Raw genomic sequence first — 23322 nt, 5'->3', positions numbered from 1 at the left:
ATCCAAAGACAGTGAAAAGACGCTGGAAAACTCAAAATAACTTAGTACTATTAGAAACTGTTGAAAAAACATAAAAGTCAAAAGTTTTCTTGTAAAATGTGTTGCATTACAGGCTTTTTAGACGCCGCAAGGACTGTGGATGGCAAGACCGTTAGATGGGAACAGGGGTGTCTCTAGACCAGGGATAAAGAACACCCCTGGAGGGACTGAGGAAGGTGGCCGATGAACAGACAGATACACGGACACACAGATGACCAGGCCGGAAAGGAGAGGATGTGAGGTGTCATGACGCTGCCACGGAGCCACTAACATGACTGCTAACCACGACACAGGGGCCAAGCCTCCCGTCCGAAAGGTACAGACGTGGTTTCTAAGTTATTTTAAGGAAAGTCAGTTTATGAATAAGCACAAAAGGGCCGGGCCGCAAGACCAGCAGCGTGTGATGCTAAGGACCCCATGAAGCAGACACGGGCCAGCCAAGCAACACCACAGCAGGAGGAAAGTGTCAGGAGAGTCAGCTCCTGCTGGAGGAGAGCTGGCCTTAAAGGGGCCCCACAAAGACGTTCCTATTTGTGGGGGGGTACCTGCCCAGGGGGCTGCCGGGCAAGTCGCCGGGAACCATCTCAGCTCCGTGAGGAAGAGTGGGTCCTTCTCCTTACGCTGCAGGCTGATCCGCATCTCAGGGTCTCTGCGGAGCACGCCCGTTGCCGCCCAGGAGAGCCTGGCTTCTAAAAGCACCCAGAGCACATCGACCGTCCCGGCCACCCTTGGGTGTGTCACCGCTGCCGCATCCCACCCAAATAATTTTTTTCAGTGTCACGCTTTAAGCCAGAAAAACTGTCAGAGTGTCCCGGCCGCTGGAACATGAGGGCCTGGTATGTCAAATAGTGTTTCAAGGCCAACCCATCAGGCGGATGAAAGGAAGAAGCCCAGAGTAAGAGGCCAGCCGCTAGGGACGCCGGCTCTGCCTGGTCCCCACGGGACAGTCACGTGCAAAGCCGCTCCTCCGCTCCGAAGCTGCACAGATACAAGGCCTCCCTAAAGAGATGTCACGTCTCATAGAAGCCAACTTCGCGTGCAAACGCCTTCTCAGCCGTCCTGCGAACGCGGTCTGTTTGGGCACCTGTCTTACACCACGTGTCATCCTCATCTTACACACCCTCCAGGTGTCTCACAGCGCCTGCAATTTTCTCATTAAGCAGTGGCGCCCCACATCTCAAAGCTAAAGGTAAAATAAATGTTAATCCACAAGCCTAAGCCTTTAAGGGAATGAAGGCACAAAACTAGTTTCCGGTCTTCCCTAAACGAAGCCGTGCGGCACCTCGCCTTGACCGCTGAATCAAGCTTAACTTTTCAGTCTGAACCATCTCGTTGCTAAAGCCACAGGCCTGAAGGATGACGGAGCGCACAGGCACCTTCCAGAGAATGCATGGGTCCCTTTAGCAGAGGCCCTGGTCCCGAGCGGCGCCCCCTCTCCCTACCTTTTCCGACGTCTTGTCTTGCACGGGTGCTCCCGCGCCGGGCAGGGACGGAGGGGGAGGCGCTCGGCGCTTCTTCAGGTCTGACTTGACCGACACCCCCGAGATGCTGCCAAGGGAGAGCGACGGACCCAGTGGAGTGGAACGGGGGTTCACGGACGGGGAGTTTGGGGTCGTCGAGCAGCCCTGTCGGGGGAAGAGGCAAACATACAAGCGCATCACTCGGAGATGCTTCTCGGCATACGAATGCTCCGACACGAAGGCCGAGCGCCCACCGCCCACCTGAACTTCTCACATCATCATCCCCACGGACTGCCTGAATGGCTGGAACAAGACTCTTATTTTCTCTCTCCTGGGAAAATGATCACAGACCCCACGGCAGGACACACCTCTTGGTGTGAGGTTTATTTTCCTAATCGTGAAGGAAACAGCAGACTTTTTACACCTCTAAGAGGCATTCTTACCAGCTAGAATCAGGCAAGATTCTCAACCCACCTGCAGTGAATTAACCTCCTTCAATTTTTTTTTTTTTTTTTTTTAATTTTATTTAATTTTGTGGTACGCGGGCCTCTCACTGCCGTGGCCCCTCCCATCGCGGAGCACAGCCTCCCGACGCGCAGGCCCAGCGGCCATGGCTCACGGGCGCAGCCGCTCCGCGGCATGTGGGATCCCCCCAGGCCGGGGCACGAACCCGCGTCCCCTGCATCGGCAGGCGGACTCCCAACCACTGCGCCACCAGGGAAGCCCCTCTCCTTCAATTTTTAACCTGTCATCAGGGTGAGCACTTAGATGCTGAAAAGAGGAAGGGACAGACCAAGAAGCATATTTCTGCTGGAGAAGAAGCCCGTCTCTGCCATCTCGAGAAGTACTTCACCCGCTGCCAGGGAGGGGCTTAGGTTTCTTCTAACTTTGAGAAGTTTCAAACAAGTGGCCGCGTAGTATAAACAGCCTGCCGTGAAGACTTTACGCGACCACCAGATGCAGTACTTCGTGACAGATGCCCGATCAACTGAAAATAAATTCAACCTAACACACTAATTAATTGTTCCCAAGGAGCAAGGTCTATATCCAGGGAGCTGACTAAAGGCACCTATATATTTTTCCAGTTTCTCCCCCTAGGTCCTGCTTAATAGAATCAATCATATGAGTGTTAGTGCAGGAAGGGCATTTCGAGAAATAGCAGTCTAATTCCAAATTAAAACTGAAGTGGAGCCCACGCCCTGCCCTGCTGTGCCCTCCGCCCTGCCCCCTCCCTCGCCAGCACTGCTGCCCCAGCCTGCTGTGGTCCACACCGAGGCCGGTGAAGTGCAGCGGCTCCTGGCTTCGCCGCTGATAAGCTGTGTGACCTTGGACGGGTCTCTTAACTTCTCTCTGCCTCAGTTTAACTCCTGTAAAACTGAGGTCAATAACAGCACCTCCATCACAAAGAAATCGTGAGAGCTGGATGGGTTACGACAGACGAAAGAGCCTTAGAGAGTTCTAGGCACAGAGTAAGCGTCTGATATGTGCTATTATAGTTATCATGTAAACGTGAGCCCCACAGGACAACGATTATTCCCTGCTTGCAGCCACGGCCGTGTCCCTGGCTCCTAGCATCCCCTGCTACCCGGAGGGCCCGGGCCCCTGAGTCCACATTTGCAGAGATGAGTGGGTGGGCAACTCTGCCCTCACGTTTCGCACAGTGAGCTCGTGGGTGAGCTTTTCCTCTGAGCCGCTGGCTCACCACGTTTGAAACAAATGCAGACGGGAAGCCCATCGCACTCAGCAACAGCCCTGCATTACCTGCCCGCAGCCTGAAGTCCCATTCTGTCCTGCCAATTATACTATCATTCGGCTTCCTGAGGAGACTATTGAGACTCAGATTTCCTTCTTTTTTTTTAGGTGGTATGTATGTATGTATGTATTTACTTATTTGCTTATTTATTTACTTATTCATTTATTTATTTATTTATTTATATAGCAGTACACGGGCCTCTCACTGCTGTGGCCTCTCCCGTTGCGGAGCACAGGCTCCGGACGCGCAGGCTCAGCGGCCACGGCTCACGGGCCCAGCCGCTCCGCGGCACGTGGGATCCTCCCGGACCGGGGCACGAACTCGCGTCCCCTGCATCGGCAGGCGGACTCTCAACCTCTGCGCCACCAGGGAAGCCCTTATTTTTTAACATCATTATTAGAACATAATTGCGTTACAATGGTGTGTTAGTTTCTGCTTTATAACACAGTGAATCAGCTGTACATATACATATATCCCCATATCTCTTCCCTCTTGCGTCTCCCTCCCACCCTCCCTATCCCACCCCTCTAAGTGGTCACGGAGCACCGAGCTGATCTCCCTGTGCTATGCAGCTGCTTCCCACAAGCTATCTGTTTTACATTTGCTAGTGTATATGTGTCCATGCCACTCTCTCACTTCGTCCCAGCTTACCCTTCCCACTCCCCGTGTCCTCAAGTCCATTCTCTAGTAGGTCTGTGTCTTTATTTCTGTCTTACCCCTAGGTTCTTCATGACATTTTTTTTTCTTAGATTCCATATATATGTGTTAGCATACGGTATTTGTTTTTCTCTTTCTGACTTACTTCACTCTGTATGACAGACTCTAGGTCCATCCACAAAATAACTCAATTTCGTTTCTTTTTATGGCTGAGTAATGTTCCATCGTATATATGAGCCACATCTTCTTTATCCATGAGACTCAGAATTTCTTGTACTTAAATATTAATATCAAAGGAAAACCCAATCCCTGAAGGTTGCTTTTTATGCCAATTCATGCTTCCTTGGGAGACACCGACCATCAAAGGATCAAATGCAGAATCCCCATAAGGAAAAGGTGAGGGACCCACAGGAAATAGCCCAACACCCAGAAAACCCATCAACCCCTCTACCGAGGCTCCCACAGAAAATATGTCAATGTTTCTCCCAATCCTTGAGTTCTGCAGACATTAGACTCGTTACTAAGCAAATAAGCCAATGCAAAATGAACTCTTAAAAACTTTTCTCTGCCTTACATCTACCCCCACAGCAACCATGAACATGCAAGGAGACGCGAGAACTTAAGTTCACTCAGAGATGCAGGGTCCAGATGATAAAATTAAGCAAATGAAGCAAACCAGAGCAAGGGCTTGACTGGTCCAGGTCTGGAGCTGGGGAAGTGTTGCACTGGGTGGCTGGATCGCTCAAATGCCCCCCTCCCCATTCAAGGGGGTACAAACTCATGCCATGGAGGTTTGTTAAAACTTGTGAAATACAACGGAGAGCTCCACCCACTGCCCGCCTCTCTGGAGTGTGCCTGGACCCATTTGGCATCCCACAAACAAGACGTTTGCGACGATGCATTGCACACCCCTGATACTAATTGATTTTCCTCCCTCCACCCTGTCTAGACTGGGAACTTCCAACACCGCTTGCTTCAGTCCTCACCACAACTATGCGAGCCTGGCGGACCCCTCTGCACCACTCTGAACTCACCTCAGTCCTTGAAGCGCCCTGAGCACTTTCCCAGCTCTGTGCCGACGCTCCCTTAAAGGCACTTCACAGCTCATCCATTTTGTACCTATTTCAGGTTCTACCTCTGTCATCCTGTAGCCCTTAGAGCACTGTGACATCTGAGATTGTCAACTCCTTCTTGAGGTGAGGGGCTGACCCAGGCACCCACCATGCACACACAGCCGGGAATGTCTCCATCTTTAAAATTGGGGGCACTCCATTTATTTCAAAGCTGTGGTCAGCACCCCGCATGTTTCTGTCACATGAGAGATGTCCCACCTATGTGGCTTCCTTCTCCCCTGATAAGTATTTTTGGTAAAAATGACCTCATCAGGGCCACAGTGAGATGGCCTTGGGCAGGAGAAAGTTGGACCGCACAGCCACCCATCCAGGTCCCCCTGGCAAGTCCTGACATCTGTTATCCCGGGTGATGGGCTGCACTCCATCCATTATCTGTGTCTCTGGAACAGAAGTGAATTTTGACACAACAGGGTTTTTAGCCAAATAGGCTCTAGAGGACACACAAACATCTCTCCCCACCCCATCCCCGCCCCCTATCCCCCCCAATGTCAGGGTCCCCAAGTGGACCTTTTCACATGCTTGGTGAGGAATTCAGGTAGAGGTTTTGGTCTAAATATTTTGGTTACAGTACGTACAGTCTAAAATAGCCATCACCAATCCTTTCAGCATCAGATGCTTCTAAATTAGACCAGATGCTTTTCGGATGGCATGGTTTTAGGGTTTTAACAGTGAGAAAAACTGAAGCCCAAGGAAATGAACTGAGCTCCTCAGGATATGCCTGAGCCCCTGGGGATGGGATTCAACTAGTCAGTTCCCAAGCTGCCCTGCAACCCTCCTCTCCTCCCACCACACTGCCCCCTGCTCAAAGGATTTCATACAGCTTTGCTTTTTCCTTTCCTTCCTTCCTTCCTCTCCCTCCCTCCCTCCCTCCCTCCCTCTCTCTCTCTCTCTCTCTTTCTCCCTCCCTCCCTCCCGCTCGATCTCTCTCTCTCTCTCTCTCCCTCCCTCCCTCCCTCTCCCCCCCTTGCTCTCTCCCTCCCTCCCTCTCTCTCTCTCTCTCCCTCCCTCCCTCCCGCTCTCTCTCTCTCTCTCTCTCTCTCCCTCCCTCCCTCCCTCTCCCTCCCCCCTCTCTTGCTCTCTCCCTCCCTCCCTCTCTCTCTCCCTCCCTCCCTCCCTCTCCCTCCCCCCTCTCTCTCTCTCTCCCTCCCTCCCTCCCTCTCCCTCCCCCCTCTCTCTTGCTCTCTCCCTCCCTCCCTCTCTCTCTCTCCCTCCCTCCCTCTCTCTCTCTCTCTCCCTCCCTCCCTCCCGCGCTCTCTCTCTCTCTCTCTCCCTCCCTCCCTCCCTCCCTCCCGCTCTCTCTCTCTCTCTCTCTCCCTCCCTCCCTCCCTCTCTCTCTCCCTCCCTCCCTCTCTCTCTCTCTCCCTCCCTCCCTCTCCCTCCCCCCTCTCTCTTGCTCTCTCCCTCCCTCCCTCTCTCTCTCTCTCCCTCCCTCCCTCCCTCCCTCCCGCGCTCTCTCTCTCCCTCCCTCCCTCCCTCCCGCTCTCTCTCTCTCTCTCTCCCTCCCTCCCTCCCTCTCCCTCCCCCCTCTCTCTTGCGCTCTCTCTCTCTCTCTCTCTCTCTCTCTCTCTCTCAAAGAATCAAGTGGGAGAGAAGCCGCAGTCAGACCTGTTACCCACACCGCCTTTTCTTCGGACCCAGGTTTTGACAGGGACCTAAGGCAGGACCACACGACAGAAACCAGATGGCATGGCTGGACACCGCCGCCCACACTCACAGGGATCCGCTGCACAGAGCAGCCCAGATCTATCACAAGCCCTCTGATGTGAAAGCAGAGAACATCGCTTCCCATCCCGCGGCTGCCGGCACCACCCCGGACGCCGGGCCAGGCAAAGTTCCCTCCCTCGAGGGCGTGCTCTGCCTGCTTTCTCTTGTCCTAGGAGAGCAGCCTTCCTGATGGACTCACCCATGGCTGCATCTCCCGGCCAGAGGACACCGAGTCTTCCCACGCCCTGGAAATCCGGCATCAATTCAGAGTAAAGGGCAAACCCAGGGGCTGAAGCCCACCAGCTTCGTGAGAACGGGTCCCCACGATGGGCACAGAAACGGAACTTGGGAATCCAGTCTCTCCTCTGCGATGTGAGTGGGAAAAGGCCATCCTCTGCGCCAAGCGCCTCGAGGGGATGCCTGAGGAGAGGCATTGCTATAGAAGGTAAGTTGCAGAAGCTACATGGCCAACCAAATACTGTGTCATAGAAGCTCTCTGACGGCTACAAGCATCAGCACAACTTCAGATCATTTCTCCACTGGCAGGATTCTTCCCGAACTGACAGAAAAATGTAAGTGCACCAGCGCTTCCAACTGGTAGTATCTTTCTTGTAACAAAACTCAGGGAAGGACCTGAAGGGGAGCTGGATTGGTCCGAACCTTCCGCTGTAGGACCTTCAGAAAACCAAAACCTGTTCGCGAAGATGGGAATGCTTGGGATATGCTGATAATTCATAATTGGCCACCTTCACCAGGACCATTTCGGACAGCCAGAAACTTCTGAAAAGCTTGTGAATGAAAAGGAAACAAGTCTTGGTGTAATTCAAAGATGTAGAACACGGGATGCCCAGCCCCAGGAAGGCCGTGGTCCTGACGGGGAGGGCGCAGGGGCCCCGGGGGTCAGCGTGCAGGCTCCACAGGGGGTGTGGAGGAGGAGAGGAGAGGAAGCACACTGAGGGAGGTGGTGTGATGGAGAGTGGGGGGGGGGGGCTGGCGGGCATAACGCATGGGGAGCAGGGCAATGGGGGGGGTCCAGGGCCCCACACACCTGTGTGCGTGTGTGTGCGTGTGTGTGTGCGCGCGTGCTGGCTTGCTGCGGTTCTGTGTGAGATTTCAAAGGAGGCAAACGCAATTAAGCACAGTTTTGGCGGGGGGGGGATGATGCTAATTCACACGAACAATAAAACCTTAATAACAAAGGTTCCCCTTTAAAATGTGCGCAATTTCCCCAAATTTGTACAGTAGCAGGTTTTGAAGACTGATCTGTAAGTTGTTTACTAAAATTCATCAGGAGTAAGAGCTCCTACAGAGCCACAGCTGAGATCAATGGTTCCCTCCAAAGGACATGAGGCCTCGCATGCCAAGTGGCTCCTGTGCATTTCATGGATACCTGGGCTGGATGAGGGCCTGGCTGCAGGTTGGTACCGGCTGGGTTTCAGGGCTGACGGAAAAGACGCCTCATCCCCATATAGCAACCAAACTAACGAGAACGAACCTCTCTGCCAGAAACCAGATGATTTCTAATTCTTGGATCAGACCAGGAAGGCTTCTCCCTAACTCTAGGTAACCGAGTCGTTGGGTGGAGGAAACTAAACTGACTAGATTGCTCTTCCGGCAAATTCATCTTCAAGTAAAATAGGAGGGGTTTCTTAAGGAGCAGGAAGTGTAGGTGTGATTCAGTCATCTCTCCGTGGAGGAGTCCAGCTCGCCACTGTCCAAGCACCGACCCCCCCTCACCCGCAAAGACATCCATCATCCTTTGCTATCTACAGGCATCGTGCTGTGTTACACCCTAGAGTAACTTCCCCACTGGCTCCGCAACGGCCTGTGGCCATTCCTTACCTCGGGTGTGGAAGGGCCTTAACGGTCTGACAGTTTAACAGCCACCTGGAACTCATATATTGCGTGATCTCAGGACAAAATACATTCTGATGTAGAAGATGTATACCATGGAATATTGCTCAGCCATAAAAAAGAATGAACAAATGCCACGTGCAGCAACATGGATGGACCTAGAGATCGTCATACTAAGTGAAGCAAGTCAGACAGAGAAAGACATATGATGTCACTTAGAGGAGGAATCTAAAAAAAAAATGATAGAAGTGAACTTATTTATAAAACAGAAATAGACTCACAGACACAGAAAACAATCTATGATTACCAGAGGGGAAAGTCGGAGGACGGGATAAATTAGGAGTTTGGGATTAACGTATACACATTACTGTATATAAAATAGATAATCAACAAGGACCTACTGTACAGCACAGGGAGCTCTACTCAATATGATGTAATAACATATAAGGGAAAAGAATCTGAAAAAAGAAATATATATATATATATATATATATATATATATATATATATATAACTGAATCACTGTGCTGTACACCTGAAACGTACACGATATTGTAAATCAACGGTACTTCAATTAAAAAAAATTCAAGTCATTTTTAATGCACAAACGATATTACATCATAAAGATGTGAGTAGGATTAAAGGGGATGCTGAAATATCACAGCTCTCAAAGGCTACAGGAGAAACATGCCAGGAAGGGCTGTCAGAGCCCCAGACAAACCCCAAGCAGACATAAGTGATCCTTGCTTAATGCTGAGTTGAGAAAGACTTGAAGAACGCGGGACTGAGTTACTTGTAAGTCAAATAAGGGCAATCACTTGGCCTTGCCGGGAAAGTCCTGTCCCTGTCCCTGTAGCTTGTAGCCAAGCACGGACGCTCACTCCCGTGCCCGTCCTCAGGAGCTGGGATCACACCTCCCTCTTCTCCCCACCTCCAGGGCCGCAGGGAACCTGCACACCAGCCGCTCCAGCATTCACGTCTGCGGGGCTGTCTGCATGTTTACGGACACCGACTTGGCCCAGCATCTCTTGTTAGCGCATTTATCAGACCAAATGCAAGAGAAAGAACTTGGAATAAACTACTAATTAATACTGTCTAAGGTTCCCAGGTAGCCCCTCCCTTTTTGGAAATCCATCACCCCTGAGTGTTTTCACAGGGCCCTACCTACGCTTTCTATCGCTAAGGAGGAGTTGGCAAAGGCAGACATCATTCCAAAATCAAAAGCAGTTTCCTACACAAACTCATCGGCAGCGCACGTCTGCTTGGATACAGCACCTCCTCTCATCCTTGTCGGGTGATTTGCAAAGGTCTCTGCGGCATTTCTATTTCTCAGGCCTGAAATGGGGATGGGCTCTCCATTTGTGGGCCTCCTCTAACTCAGACCAGGCTCAGGGATCCACAGTGACGGACCGGATGACACCAGAACCGTGGGCCTGCTTTCGGGTACCAAGACTCTTAGGCACACAGCTGGCTGAGGACCACTACCGGCCTGCCAGGGAGCTACCGCTATTTTGTTTTATGAGATTAAACTCCAACACTGCTACAGGTGACCCCAGGTCCCAGTTCTGTCCTCTTGGGTGCGTCCCGGCTGCCACGGGGACTGTCAACTTCCTCTCAAACACACACTGTCTCGGGCTTCCCTGGTGGCGCAGCGGTTGAGAATCCGCCTGCCGATGCAGGGGACATGGGTTCGTGCCCTGGTCCGGGAGGATCCCACGTGCCGCGGAGCGGCTGGGCCCGTGAGCCATGGCCGCTGCGCCTGCGCATCCGGAGCCTGTGCTCCGCAACGGGAGAGGCCACAGCAGTGAGAGGCCCGCGTACCGCAAAAAAAAAAAAAAAAACAACACACGCTGTCTCCGGTGAGAAGCCCACAGATGCAGGATGCCCTCTTATGAGCACATGAGCACATGGCTTAGGCTAAACGTAAGTGGATTAGGCTTTCAAATGTTGCCATTCTTGCTCCTTGATAATATTTCACTGTTAATTTTGCTTTACTGCTGCCAATTATTACAGCTGATATTTAAATATATACAGTCACAAGGTATGTAGCAAATCATTTTCAAATAACTAGAATAACAAGAAAGAAGGAATCTTCCATAAACTTATGCTCAAACAAATATAATCATAATCCCGCCACCCAAACTTACGTGTATGGTATTATTTCATCACTGAATGAATTTTATTAACATGAAGTGTTATTTCCACGTAGTCAATGAAAATCAGAAACTGATTTGAAAATTAATATTTTAAGTAATATTAATATCTCATTACTGAAGTATAATGAACTTCATTACTGAAATTGTATTAATTAAAGATGAACACTTAATATGTGTCACCAAACGTAAATTGATAAAGGTTTTGCTGTTGCTTCTGCTCTGGGTTTACAGCATTTTCCACGACCTAAGATCTCATAGAGATGCTTACGTTCTCTTACAAAGTAAATGAGTCAAGTGCTGCGAACAGCAAGTTCACTTGAACTCAGACCATCTGCTGAGAGCTTCCCCCCTTCCTCCTGTCGAGGCAAAGAGCAGAGAGCGAGTCAGCCTTGGGAGGAAAGGCCAAATTCTTGGTCCCACTTCAGGGGCAACATCAGGGACAAGCAGCTTCCAGCAAAACCCTGTCTCCCTTCTTTGATTTCAAGCCAAGTGCTGTCACGCGGTAGCCAGCCGAGACCTACTTCCCAGGCTCCTTGCCGCTGCCCGTGGCCTCGTCACTACATTTTCACAGATAAAACGTGAGTGGATGTGATGTCCGAGCGACCTCCAGACTGGCCAGTGGAAACCTCTTTTCACCGTCATTCCTTCACACGGATGGACAGGGAGATGATGGTTGCCACCTGGACTCTTGTGTCCTTGAAAGGTTGGGGTCTCCATCCCCGGACAACTCCAATCCTGGAAGGCCTACGGGCAGAACCGAGGACTTCCGATCCAAGCCTCTGAATCTGCGGGACTCACTTGTTACAGCACCTCAGCCTACCCTTATAATTCGGGGGCTGTCCTCAAAAGATTCGCGTGCCATGGATCCTAGATAGTAAAAGCCCTGAATTCGTGCAGACGGATGGGAAAATATGCTACTGTTTTATTTTTTTTAATTGATCCAACATTTGTATATATTGTAAAATGATCACAGTAAATCTAATTAACATGTCACCACACACAGTTACAGAATTTTTTCTTGTGATGAGAACATTTAAGATCTGCTCTCTTAGCAAATTTCAAATGTACATTACAGCATTATTAACTATAGTTCCCATGCTGTACGTGACATCCCCATGACATTAATTTTATAACTTTTTTTTTTTTTTTTTTTTTTTTTTTTTTTTTTGCGGTACGCGGACCTCTCACTGCTGTGGCCTCTCCCGTCGCGGAGCGCAGGCTCCTGCATCGGCAGGCGGACTCTCAACCGCTGCGCCACCAGGGAAGCCCTATAACTTTTATAACTGTTAGTTTGTACCTTTTGACTCCCTTTACCCATTTCATCCACTCCCCACCCCATGCTCTGGTAACCATCAATCCATTCCCCGAATCTATGAGCTCATTTGTATGTTTACTTATTTCCTTAGATTCCACATATAAATGAGATCATATGGTATTTGTCTTTTTTGTCTGACTTATGTCACTTAGCATAATGCCCTCAAAGTCCATCATCCATGTTCTTGCAAATAGCAAGATTTCATTCTTTTTCATGGCTGAATAATGTTCCATTAAATATATGTACCACGTTTTCTTTATCCATTTATACACTGATGGACACTTAGGTTGTTTCCATATTTTGGCAATTGTAAGTAATACTGCAATGAACACGGAAGCACATATATCTTTTCAAGTTAGTATTTTTGTTTTCTTTGGATAGATACCAAGAAGTGGTATTTTGGGGTCATATGGTAGTTCTACTTTTAATTTTTTGAGAAACCTCCATGCTGTTTTCCATAGTGGCTGCACCAATTTACATTCCCACCAACAGTGCAGGAGGGTTCCCTTTTCTCCATAGCCTCATCAGCACTTGTTATCTCTTATTTTCTTGATAAAAGCCATCCTATCAGGTGTGACATGATATCTCATTGTGGTTTTGATTTTCATTTCCCTGATGATTAGTGATGTAGAGCATCTTTTCATGTGTCTGTTGGTGATTTCTATGTCTTCTTTGAAGAAATGTCTATTCAGATCCTCTTCCCACTTTTTAATGGAATTGTTTGGGGTTTTTTTGCTATCAAGTTGTATGAGTTCTTTATGTATTGGGGATATTAACCCATTATTGAACATACGATTTGCAAAAATTTTCTCTCATTCAGTAGGTTGCCTTTTCATTTTGTTGATGGTTTCCTTTGCTGTGCAGAAGCTTTTTAGTTTGATGTGGTCCCACTTATTCATTTTTGCTTTTGTCACCTATGATTTTGGTGTCAAATCCAAAAAGTCATCACCAAGACTGATGTCAAGGAGCTTATCACCCATTTTTCTTCTAGGAGTTTCATGGTTTCAGGTCTTACCTTCAAGCCTTTAATCCATTTTGAGTTCATTTTTATATATGGTGTAAGATACTGGGTTCAGTTTCATTCTTTTGCATGTGGCTCTGCACTTTTCCCAACACCATTTACTGAAGAGACTTATTCTTTCTGTATATTTTTGACTCTTTAGTCTTAAATTAATTGACCACATGTGAGTGGGTTTATTTCTAGGCTCTCTGTTCTATTCCATTGCTCTGTCTGTCTGTTTTCATGCCAATGCTATAATATTTTGATTACTATAGCTTTGTGATATGGTTTGAAATCGCGGAGCATGACACTTTCAGCTTTGTTCTTCTTTCTCAGGATTGCTTTGGCTATTCGGGTTCTTCTGTGGTCACATACAAATTTTAGGATTGCTTTTTCCATTTCTATGTGAAATGCCAATTGGAATTTTGATAAGGATTGCAATAAGTCCGTCTATTGCTTTGGGTAGTATGGATATTTTAACCATATTAATTCTTCCAGTCCACGAGCATGGAACATCTCTCAATTTATTTTGTCTTCTTCAATTTCTCTCTTCAATGTCTGACAGTTTTCAGTGTACAGGTCTTTCACATCCCTGGTTAAATTTATTCCTAGGTATTTCATTCTTTAACATGCAATTAGTAAATAGGTTTTCTTAATTTCTCTTCCTGACAGTTTGCTATTAGTACTATATAGAAATACAACGGATTTCTGTATGTTGACTTTGTATCCTGCAAATTTACTGAATTCATTTATTCTCACAGTTTTTTAGTGGAGTCTCTACAGTTTTCTATATATCGTATCATGTCATCTGCAAATAGTGACAGTTTTACTTCTTCCTTTCTTATTTGGATGCCTTTCATTTCTCTTTCTTGCCAAACTGCTCCAACGAGGACTTCTAATAATATGTTGAATAAGAGTAGTGAAGGGGACATCCTTGTCTTATTCCTGATCTTAGAAGAAAAGCTTCCAGTTCTACCCTTGAGTTTGATGTTAGCTGTGGGCTTGTCATATGTGGCCTTTTTTATATTGAGGTACGTTCCCTCTATACCCACTTTGTTGAGAGTTTTTAATCATAAATGGATGTTGAATTTTGTCAAATGCCTTTTCTGCATCTATTACGATGATCAGATGATTTTTATCCTTCATTTTGTTAATCTGGTGTATCACACTGATTGATTTGCTGAAGTTGAACCCTCCTTGCGTCCCTGGAATAAATCCTACTTGATCATGGTACATGATCCTTTTAATGTATTGTTGCTAATATTTTGTCAAGGATTTTTGCACCTATGTCCATCACGGATATTGGCCTGTAATTTTCTTTTCTTGTTGGTGTCTTTGTCTGAATCACGGTAACGCTGGTCTTGTAACGCTTGGAAGTGTTCCCTCCTCTTTTATTTTTTGGAACAATTTGAGAAGGATTGATGTAATTCTTCTTTGAATGTTTGGTAGAATTCCCCAGTGAAGCCGACTGGTCCTGGACTTCTGTTTGTTGGGCCCCCCTACCATTTTAAACAGTAGTCTTAAGTAGAAAATCTGAGAAGGTGACTGTTTGGATCTAACAATGTAGAACAAGTACAGACCCATGTGTTAAGCCCCACACTGCAACAGACCCTTCCCCTTAATGGGAGTGGCCACAGCTAGCCTTTCAGACCTCCTAACCCTTGACCCCTGGTCGTAATCTGCCTCCACATCCAGCTCAGAAATGGCTCTACAGCTTTATTCTACTCTGGAACAAGGCAATAGGCTCAGCCTCTCTCAGCTCACCTGACTCATGGGTCCTGCTGACCTTGCATCACCCAGAGTATGATTTCCAAGAACTATCTGACGGCAAATAGATACGCATACGGTCCGCATCTTCTCATCTGTAACCACAGCACCCTAACTTCCAGCCTCCGTTTCTCAAGAGTAAAGTAAATCCCCACAATACGATTTCTACCTCGCTCCTCGCTCCTCAGACGTCAGCCCCTCAGACGTCAGCTCAGACGTAGAGCAGGACATCCTCAAGACGGCAGGGGATGCCGGCCTCGGCACAGCCCCTGAGAGCAGAGCGAAGTCCTCCTCACCTCTGGGGACCTGCAGGGGCTACCGCTGCCCCCTGGGTAGCATCACGGGGCCAAGGTAGAAAGAGGCTTTGAGAGCGTCGGATGACAGGTACCACGCAGCTAACGTCATTCACAGTTCCCGGGGGGCAGGGGCTACGCCACAGGAGGAAGCAACACCTCCGCACGACGTTGTTCAACCAAACAATCCATACTGTTGTGACTCATCGGCGACGGTAAAGTGAAGTTTCTCTCTCACCTCTGCCTTTGTGGGGGACTCACATGGGCTGTGGAGCCCCCACCCTCCTCTCCGACAGAGCGCGTCATCGAACAGGCTGCACCTGGGGGGGGTAGCACTGGTGTGTGGCAGGTGTTTGGAAGGTGGCCGTGGGCATGCCTGCCAGGTCCTCCCCATCCCCGACCTACACGTGCAGGTCAAGGAGAGGAGGGGGCAGCAACAACTTTCCAAATCTGTCAAGAGAAGTGGGGAACATCACCTCTTACTCTGAAGTTCTTTCTACTCTCCTCTTTCCAGGGAGGGAATCTTTCAAAATCTTTGCACAAAACTTAGAGTGCTGGGCAACTTGGGATATAAACTTCCGCATCAGGAACTTTGCTTTTTCTGTGTGTAACCTGACGCTGCTCATACTACGTTTGTCTCTAGGAACAAAATGAACGAGAAATCGGTTTTCTTTGGCTGTTCTCCGAACGTGCCATGCACACGCTCAGTGGGCACATATGAGGTCCCTCCCCTTGGTTCCAGGCACCGCCCTAGTTGCTAGGGATAGAGTCATGAAAATATAATAATAATAATGAGGATGATGATGATAGTCATAAATGGCTCTTGCCCTCATGGAGCTTAAAGACAGCTCTCCTTGGTAATGAAAAGACAGCACGGTTCATAGGTACCCTCAGCTTCATTTGTACAGATTTCAACCTCTTTCCCCATCAATTAATACTCAGAGCCAGACACCTAAGACATAGTGTGTGTTGAACAGACTGGCAACTGAAACCAGTAGACGCCTGACTTAAGGGAGCCTGAACGGAGGAACATTAAATCTGCCTGGTACTATTTACGTTTTACTCCATGAGTTGTTGAAAATCTCTTCTAGGTCCCATTAAGCTGACTTATATGGAGGAGGGCCTGTGTCACCTGCAAAGAAGATGCTAGCATCCAATCTGCCAACCTCCACTCAACCACATGGCAAGGCAGAGATGGCAAGGAAGTTCAGATGCAGGTGAAAATCACATTATTTTTTTTTTTCTGTAAATCATGGTATTTTCAAAGAAACAACCTTCATAACCATCTGCATTTATGATTTGCTTGGTATTTTTGTTACAAAGCTAGAAAATCATCCGGACAATATATGACAGAAACCCATCATGCTAAAGGAAACAAATATCAAAGACAAAGCACTTAGGAAATATCACTAAATACGTATGTTTATAGTTTAACCAAATACTCTGATCAAATATCTATCAATATCTATGTCATATATTTTATGGGAGCCAGGGAGGCAAAACATTCCTTTCTCACCCTTTTATTTATCTTAGTTTTTCTCCCTTTTTTTATCTCCCATATCCAATCTGTAGGTACTGTCCAAGTTTATCAAATTATCTCAGTCTGAAGCTCTGTGCCGAAATTCCTGAACGGTGCCTCCTGAAAGCTGATCTCAGCGTCTCCTCCAAAAGGAGAGGCCAGGCTCACGAGGGTCACCCAGCAGGAAACGTCACACGAGCAAGCCTTAGGCTTCATCTGGAGGTTGTCCTTCAAGAGTTACGCTTACAATGTAATTACAGACGCACAGTGTGTCATCGGGGGCAGCAAACGTTCTTCACCAGGTAAATATGGGCATCGTTCCGACCGCAAGATGAGAAGAAAGCTCTGGTCCTTCTCACCCCAGACTGAGGGTCAGACACTGAGAAGCAGGAAGTCATATGTTCAGTGTGTTTCCAATCTAGAGCCGTTGCAAACTGCCCTTGACACGCGCACACGCACACGCCCGGGAGCGCCCAGCCCCTCCCCTCTGCAGGCAGCACAACCTCTCCACATCCCCCGTGGACCAGCTCACAGACTTGGTCCCAGTGCAGACCCCACTTGTCCCTCCGCTCTGTGTGCTTCTCTCGAAGCCCGACTCCACCTCTCCACCCAGGAGCCAGGGCTCGGGGCCTTGGCTCTCAGCGCAGAGCTTCACCTGGGAGCTCATTAGAAATGCCAAATCACAGGCCCCATCCCTGGCCCCCCTAAATCAGGATTCTCACAAGACCCCGCGATGCCCTTGCACTTGGAGTCTGAACAGCGCGGGGCTGGGGGCACCCCTGTGTGTGTCTCTGCTGAACGCAGGGCGTAGCCTGGCTCCTTGCTGCAGCCCAGGTGTCCGGTGGCCCCTGGTCTCCTGCAGCGGAGCCTTGGTGAAATCTGCCCAGAGAGGGGCTCGGGCAGGGGCACCCTGCATCTTCTTCCTTTGCTTCCCGCCCCCCCACCGCCCCACTCCCCATCTGTCTTTCCTTGTCTGTTTTTTTCCTCAACATTAACTTTTCTTATTCTATGAGTGAAGATTCAGACTTTGGGAAGGTGTGGTACATACAGACAATGGAATACGACTCAGCCATAAACAGAATGAAATCAAGCCATCTGCAGCAACATGGATGGACCTAGAGATGGTCATACTCAGTGGAGTAAGTCAGACAGAGAAAGACAAGTACCGTATGCTATCACTTACGTGTGGAATCTAAAATATGACACAGATAAACTTATTTACAGAACAGAAATAGACTCACAGACACAGAGAAGAGACTTGTGTTGCCAAGCGGGGGTTGCTGGATGGACTGGGAGGTTGGGGTCAGCAGGTGCAAACGATCACATACAGGACGGATAAACAACAAGGTCCTACTGTGTAGCCCAAGGAACTCTATTCAACATCCTGTGATTAAACCATAATGGAAAAGAGTATGAAAGAGAATAGATAATATGTGTAACTGAGTCACTTTGCTGGACAGCAGAAATTAAAGACAGCATTGAGAATCAATTAGACTTCAATACAATTTCAAAAAAGATTCAGACTTGGAAAAATAAATCATTACCTACGTTGCTAAAACAGACAGACATACTGTGCACTGTTCATGAACATATCTATAACCACTTACTGTATTTTTAAAATACAAAGGCTTCGAAAGGGCTGTTATCCCTGGGGAAGGAAAAGGGAAAGGGGTCTGCTATGGTTCTAGAAGCAGTTGTGTCTCCATTTGCCGTATTTCTTAGAAATCCTCAAAAAGACGTGAGACAAACTGGGCTAAATGTGAACATCTGTTGATCGTGGGTGGTTTGACTCATGACTATTTTATTTTGCAACTTTCCATAAATTGGACCTATACCAACATTTTGCAAAGGGGAGAGGCCCTGACAGCGGGGTCTGTGTCTAAGGGGGGGAGCCTTGACCTGTGCAGCAGAGGGAAGTGAGGGCCTCCCCACTACCACTAGGAGTGCAGACCTGGAATCAGCTCCGCAGGAGGGAAAAGAAGGAATCGAGGTCAACGTGGGGCACACTTAAGATGGAGACATCAAGAAAACATGACAAGATGGGAAGGGGCAGCAAAGGCCACAGTGAAGGGAGAAATCCAGCCCAAACCACGCCAGGAGGGGGAGGAGGCCAGGGGTGGGGCGTTCCGGAGGACCCCGGGCTCCAGGGTGGGCAAACCAGGCCGGGGGGGGGCATCCGACACAGGTCACCTTGCGGCACAGGGCCTCGAACACAAGTGCGGTGGTTGGAGGGTGCTCGGCGAACAGACGGAGAGAGGCGAGCGGCCTCCTGTGTCTGGAACAGAGTGGGTGTGTGAGAACTGGGAGAAGCTGGAAGAGAAAAGCATGGAGCTCAGGGGCCAAGAGAGGCCCAGCAAGAAAACGAAGCACGGCGCCGGGGCAGATGCAATGAAGCAGGTGGGCAAGGGTGTGAGAGAAGTTGAAGGCACACACCCGGAGGGGCTCCAGGCTCACCACTTGTCAGTCCGGACGGAGACTCCAGAATAGCCTGTCTGGAAGCCCGGGGGATGCTCCCCGGATGAGAGGAGGTGGGGAGAGTGTCTGGGGGTGGCAGGCTGTGGAGGAGGGTCTCAGGCTGAGTGAGGCGAGGCCACCACCACGGTGGTCACCAGGTGTCTGGCCAGGATCCCCCTTCACGAAGGCTGGCCCTGCCTGCTGAGTGAGCAAGGCTGCACCCCAAGCAGTGAGGCCAGAAAGGAGGCCGCGGACAAGGCTGGGAGGGAGGCCACGGGGAGGCCAGCAGGGGGGGGCGAGCACGGGAAAGAGGAAGGTAGTGGGACTCGGGCGGTACTCTGAAGGTAGCAGGTGGGGTGTGAGCTGGATCGCAGATGGAGTGTGCAGAATGGAGGAAGCCAGGGGGGGCCTCCAAGGTGTGGGGCTAAGCCGCTGGGACGACAAGCTGTCTTCCGCAGGTGGAGAGGGCGTGGAGGGACCGGGGGTCTGCTCCTCTCTGCCACCTAGTTTGAGACGCAACTTGAGCGCCATTCACTCCACCAAGCCGTGTGCGGGCGACTGCAATTCTACGGATCTCTGCTTGTCCATCCAGGAGCAGGAGAAGGTCCCAAACGAAATACAGACATTAGGAAAAAAATAGATACTCATGTTTTAAGGGAAATAAGGAAAATCAGTATTTTGAAAGGGACCTTTTTTTTTTACCGCTCATTCCCTACAAACATTGACTCCTCAGCCAAGAGGTTAAACGTCTACATTGCTTCTTTTCACTTTGAGAACTAAGTATTGCCATGAGGCCCTTCAATCAACCTTTTAGGCTCTAGTTAGAATAGGTTATTCCCATTCTGAGAATCCAGTGTTTTGGAAAAAAATTCCTTGAGGCTTTAAAAACAAAACCTTCTTCTGACAGTTTCCAGATTTGCGCTGGAGAGACATGAAAACTTTAAAAACTACTGTGAATGGGCAAATAGGTATGCAAAGAAGTTTAGGATCATTTTTCTAAGTTACATTTTTGAGTCTGCTTCCTTTCCACTCTTTGAAAGAAGTTTCATATCCAAGACACTGGATCTGAAATGAAAAACTGAGTGGCTGTAAGTACTGTTATTTGTTGCTGATGGCTCCACCCTTTGGGGAAGCAACGTGGAAACACGTATGTTGTCTTGAAAGCCATAAAACTGTCTCACCCTCTGATTCCCTAATACCTTTGCAAGTCTCTATTATAAGTAAAATTCCCCAAATGAATATGGGCTTTGGGGACGAAGATGGCCATCCCATTATTTATAGTTCCAGAGAAAAAAAGCAACAAGTAAGGGGGCTGAGTGATGCAGCTTCGCAAGTGCCAGGAGCCCTGGGGGTGATGGCGACAAAGCCATTACACACGGGGGAGGGGAGGCTGTAAAGGTCACAGAGTCGTACGTGCTGAAGTCAGAACCCAGATTCAAGCAAACAGAAACAAAAGCCACACTGCTCCCTCTTCCTGGATGATCAGACAACCTTTAAAAAATTAAGAGACCGCTGTTGTACCAGAGCGAATTGTAAATGACATGATGCTAAAGGAAAAAAGCACAACTCTGTGTACATCACCGTTGGCCTTAGGCACCAGAAAGGCTCAAGAGAACATACAAAGTGACGAGAAACTGTGTTGAGCTGTTGGCACTCCACGTGACTCCCTCACTCCCCATTTAAAACTTTCCATATGGTACTTATTTTATAATCTTGAATATAAAACATTTTTGGAAGGTATACGCTAGATTTTTAAAATATCTCTTCAAAATGGGTGTATAACAAAAATTAGTTCTATATCCCAAACGTGGCGCATCCCTGGGTTTTGTGAATGCGCAAAAAACAGCAAATTTCAGCTTTTTCAGGCCAGGAGTTTCAGCAGGACTCGCTGTGTCTGGAAAAACACTGCCCCCTTGTGGCGGATCTGACTCGACACGCATGTGCGGGGTAGGGGGGCGGGCAGCTCTTTCTCATCCGCTCGGCACGCGATTCTCAACAGGCCCGTGCAAGCTGGGGAGAAATACAGGATCTCTGATAAGCGTGGGCCTCAGGGCACTAAATTATGGAACTTGCTTTACAACTTAGTTTTTAATAACTTTTTCTGAAAGTGTCATGTTACTGATGGGCACCCGTCTCCACTTCTTGGGCTCCTAAGGGCAGGACCTCGATACAGCAGCCGCCTCCACCCGGGCCGGGGACATTTCAACCCGGACCCCAAAAGCTTACCCAGGCTTTGGATCGAGAATCACTTCGGAACACGGTGAACAACTCCTAGGATGATGGAAACCTTCCATAATTGCCCGAACCGCGGAAACACGGCCCCAGATGATTTTTAAAAATTGAGGCAATGCTTTTTAAAAATCATTCACCGAAAGATTTTATAACAATGGTAATAAGCAACACAATGGTATCTGGTATGGCTCACACTGATAACTTTTTAGATTGGTCAAATTGATAGCGTTTAAATGAGGGCCAGGGGCCCATAAAAGGTCAGTCGCTACAGTTCGTTTTACAATTTGCCCAAAATCCCGGAGTTAATAACAGAAGCAGATGGAGAACTCGGGTCCTCCTCCTCCTACACCAGAGCATTACTGACCACCTTACCAGATGCTACGGTATTCTGCGCGTGGGGCATTTCTGTGCGCTGCATTACAAATGAGCTCAGGTGTCTTGTTCCATCAAGGTGCAGAGTTCATACTGCTGTCTATGTGACTTAGGAAAAAGAGCGGAGGGTGGAGAGCTGAGGACCATTCCCACCTCGCCGCTAGTCCCCTCCAGCGGACCCTGACCACGTTCCCTCCATGTGTCTCGGGGTCCAGATCTGTAGGGTGCCACACACGTACAGAGAAGGGACAGTTTCCCCGCAAATGCCAAATTCCAGGAAAACTGCTCGACATTATTCGTGAGGTGGTTATATTCACTCTGATTCAAGGGTCCTTTGATTAAGAAAATGAAAATGTACTTTGGAATAGACTAAACGTTAGTTTACATAAAATTAATCTTTCCAGGAAAGATCTGACTACTTTGGCTATCCACATACCTTCGGATAATTTTTTTTTTAATGCAGATCTATTCTCTTCCGACTCTTCAGGTTACGAATATAAGAAACTAGTTGCATTTTCTCAAGGAAAAATAACAATACTATCTGGAAAGTTTCTGATGAAGCTCTGATCCAGTTTACTCACCATTTCAGAATGCTTCCTTAAGTTACTAGCCAGCTCTGTAATTGCTAATCCTTACAAGGATGCTGCAGGGTGGATGGCATTATACCCGTCATACAGATGAAGAAAGGGGAGACAGAGAGGCCCCCTCTGCTGCCTGGGAATAAAAGCTCAGCTCTACACCCCAAGGGCAGATGCCTGCACTCACCTAGGAGTCAAGGGCTTGGGGAAATTTATAAAAACGGGAGCAGCGCTCTTAAGAAATGTTACATCACCAACTTGCTTGATAAAAGAAAGCATAATCTCAAACGTAGATAAGACATCACAGACATGAAGAAATATAAACATGAACGTAAAGCATCGAGAAACATAAGCAGACATCAGCGGAGTTGACCAGCCACTTGGCCTCCGGAAGCTGGGAGTTTCTGCGCCTGTGTAAGGAAGGCTGTGCCTACTTTACAGTGATGTGGAGAGGATGAAAATGAGATTATTTAAGTAAGCACAGGCCTGGCACAGGCAGGCAGGTAGTGGCAGCTGCGGGCGTCGTCCTCTTTGGCCAGCACTATTTTATTAAGTGCGACCCTGCCCCCAGGCCTTCAAACCCAGTAAACTCTTATTTCCAGGTGACTAGTTACTCTACCATTGCAGATTCCTTGATTGACTTTGATTTCTAGTAAAAGTCACACATGATTTTTTAAAATGAAAAAAAAAAAAATCCTAGAGACCACTCCGTATCTGTATTGAATGCTCTTCCTGCTTCCTTTAAACTGCTGTGTGATCAGTTCACTTAGCTCTACAACAAACCTGATGACATACTGATGTTGAGTCTTCAGATCTAAGAATGGCCTGTCTTTCCATCTGCACAACTCTACTTTTGTGTGTATCTGTAGAATTTTATGATTTTCCTCACAAATGCTTTGGATATCTCCTATGAACTTTTTGCCTAGGTTTACCTACCTACCTATCTATCTATCTATCATGTCATGAATGTGTTCTTAGGCTGCATTAGTAAGAAAAAAAAAAAATCTCACACAAATTAGCAATGCCCACTGCAAAA

At 48.2% G+C, this 23322-nt stretch overlaps 1 protein-coding gene across 18 annotated transcripts in view; it reads right to left on the bottom strand.

The window, feature by feature from the left end:
• COBL (cordon-bleu WH2 repeat protein) overlaps positions 1–23322 on the bottom strand; it is a 261943-nt gene that overhangs the window by 118891 nt on the left and 119730 nt on the right. For all 18 annotated transcript variants that reach the window (XM_067042940.1, XM_067042950.1, XM_067042951.1 and 15 more), the window contains one exon: positions 1482–1664. In XM_067042940.1, the coding sequence (XP_066899041.1) occupies positions 1482–1664 (183 nt within the window). The remainder of the gene's footprint in view (positions 1–1481; positions 1665–23322) is intronic.

Source organism: Kogia breviceps, chromosome 9 (genome assembly GCF_026419965.1).
Source record: "Kogia breviceps isolate mKogBre1 chromosome 9, mKogBre1 haplotype 1, whole genome shotgun sequence".
NCBI classification, from domain to species: domain Eukaryota; kingdom Metazoa; phylum Chordata; class Mammalia; order Artiodactyla; family Physeteridae; genus Kogia; species Kogia breviceps.
This window is presented reverse-complemented; position numbering and strand designations above follow the sequence as displayed.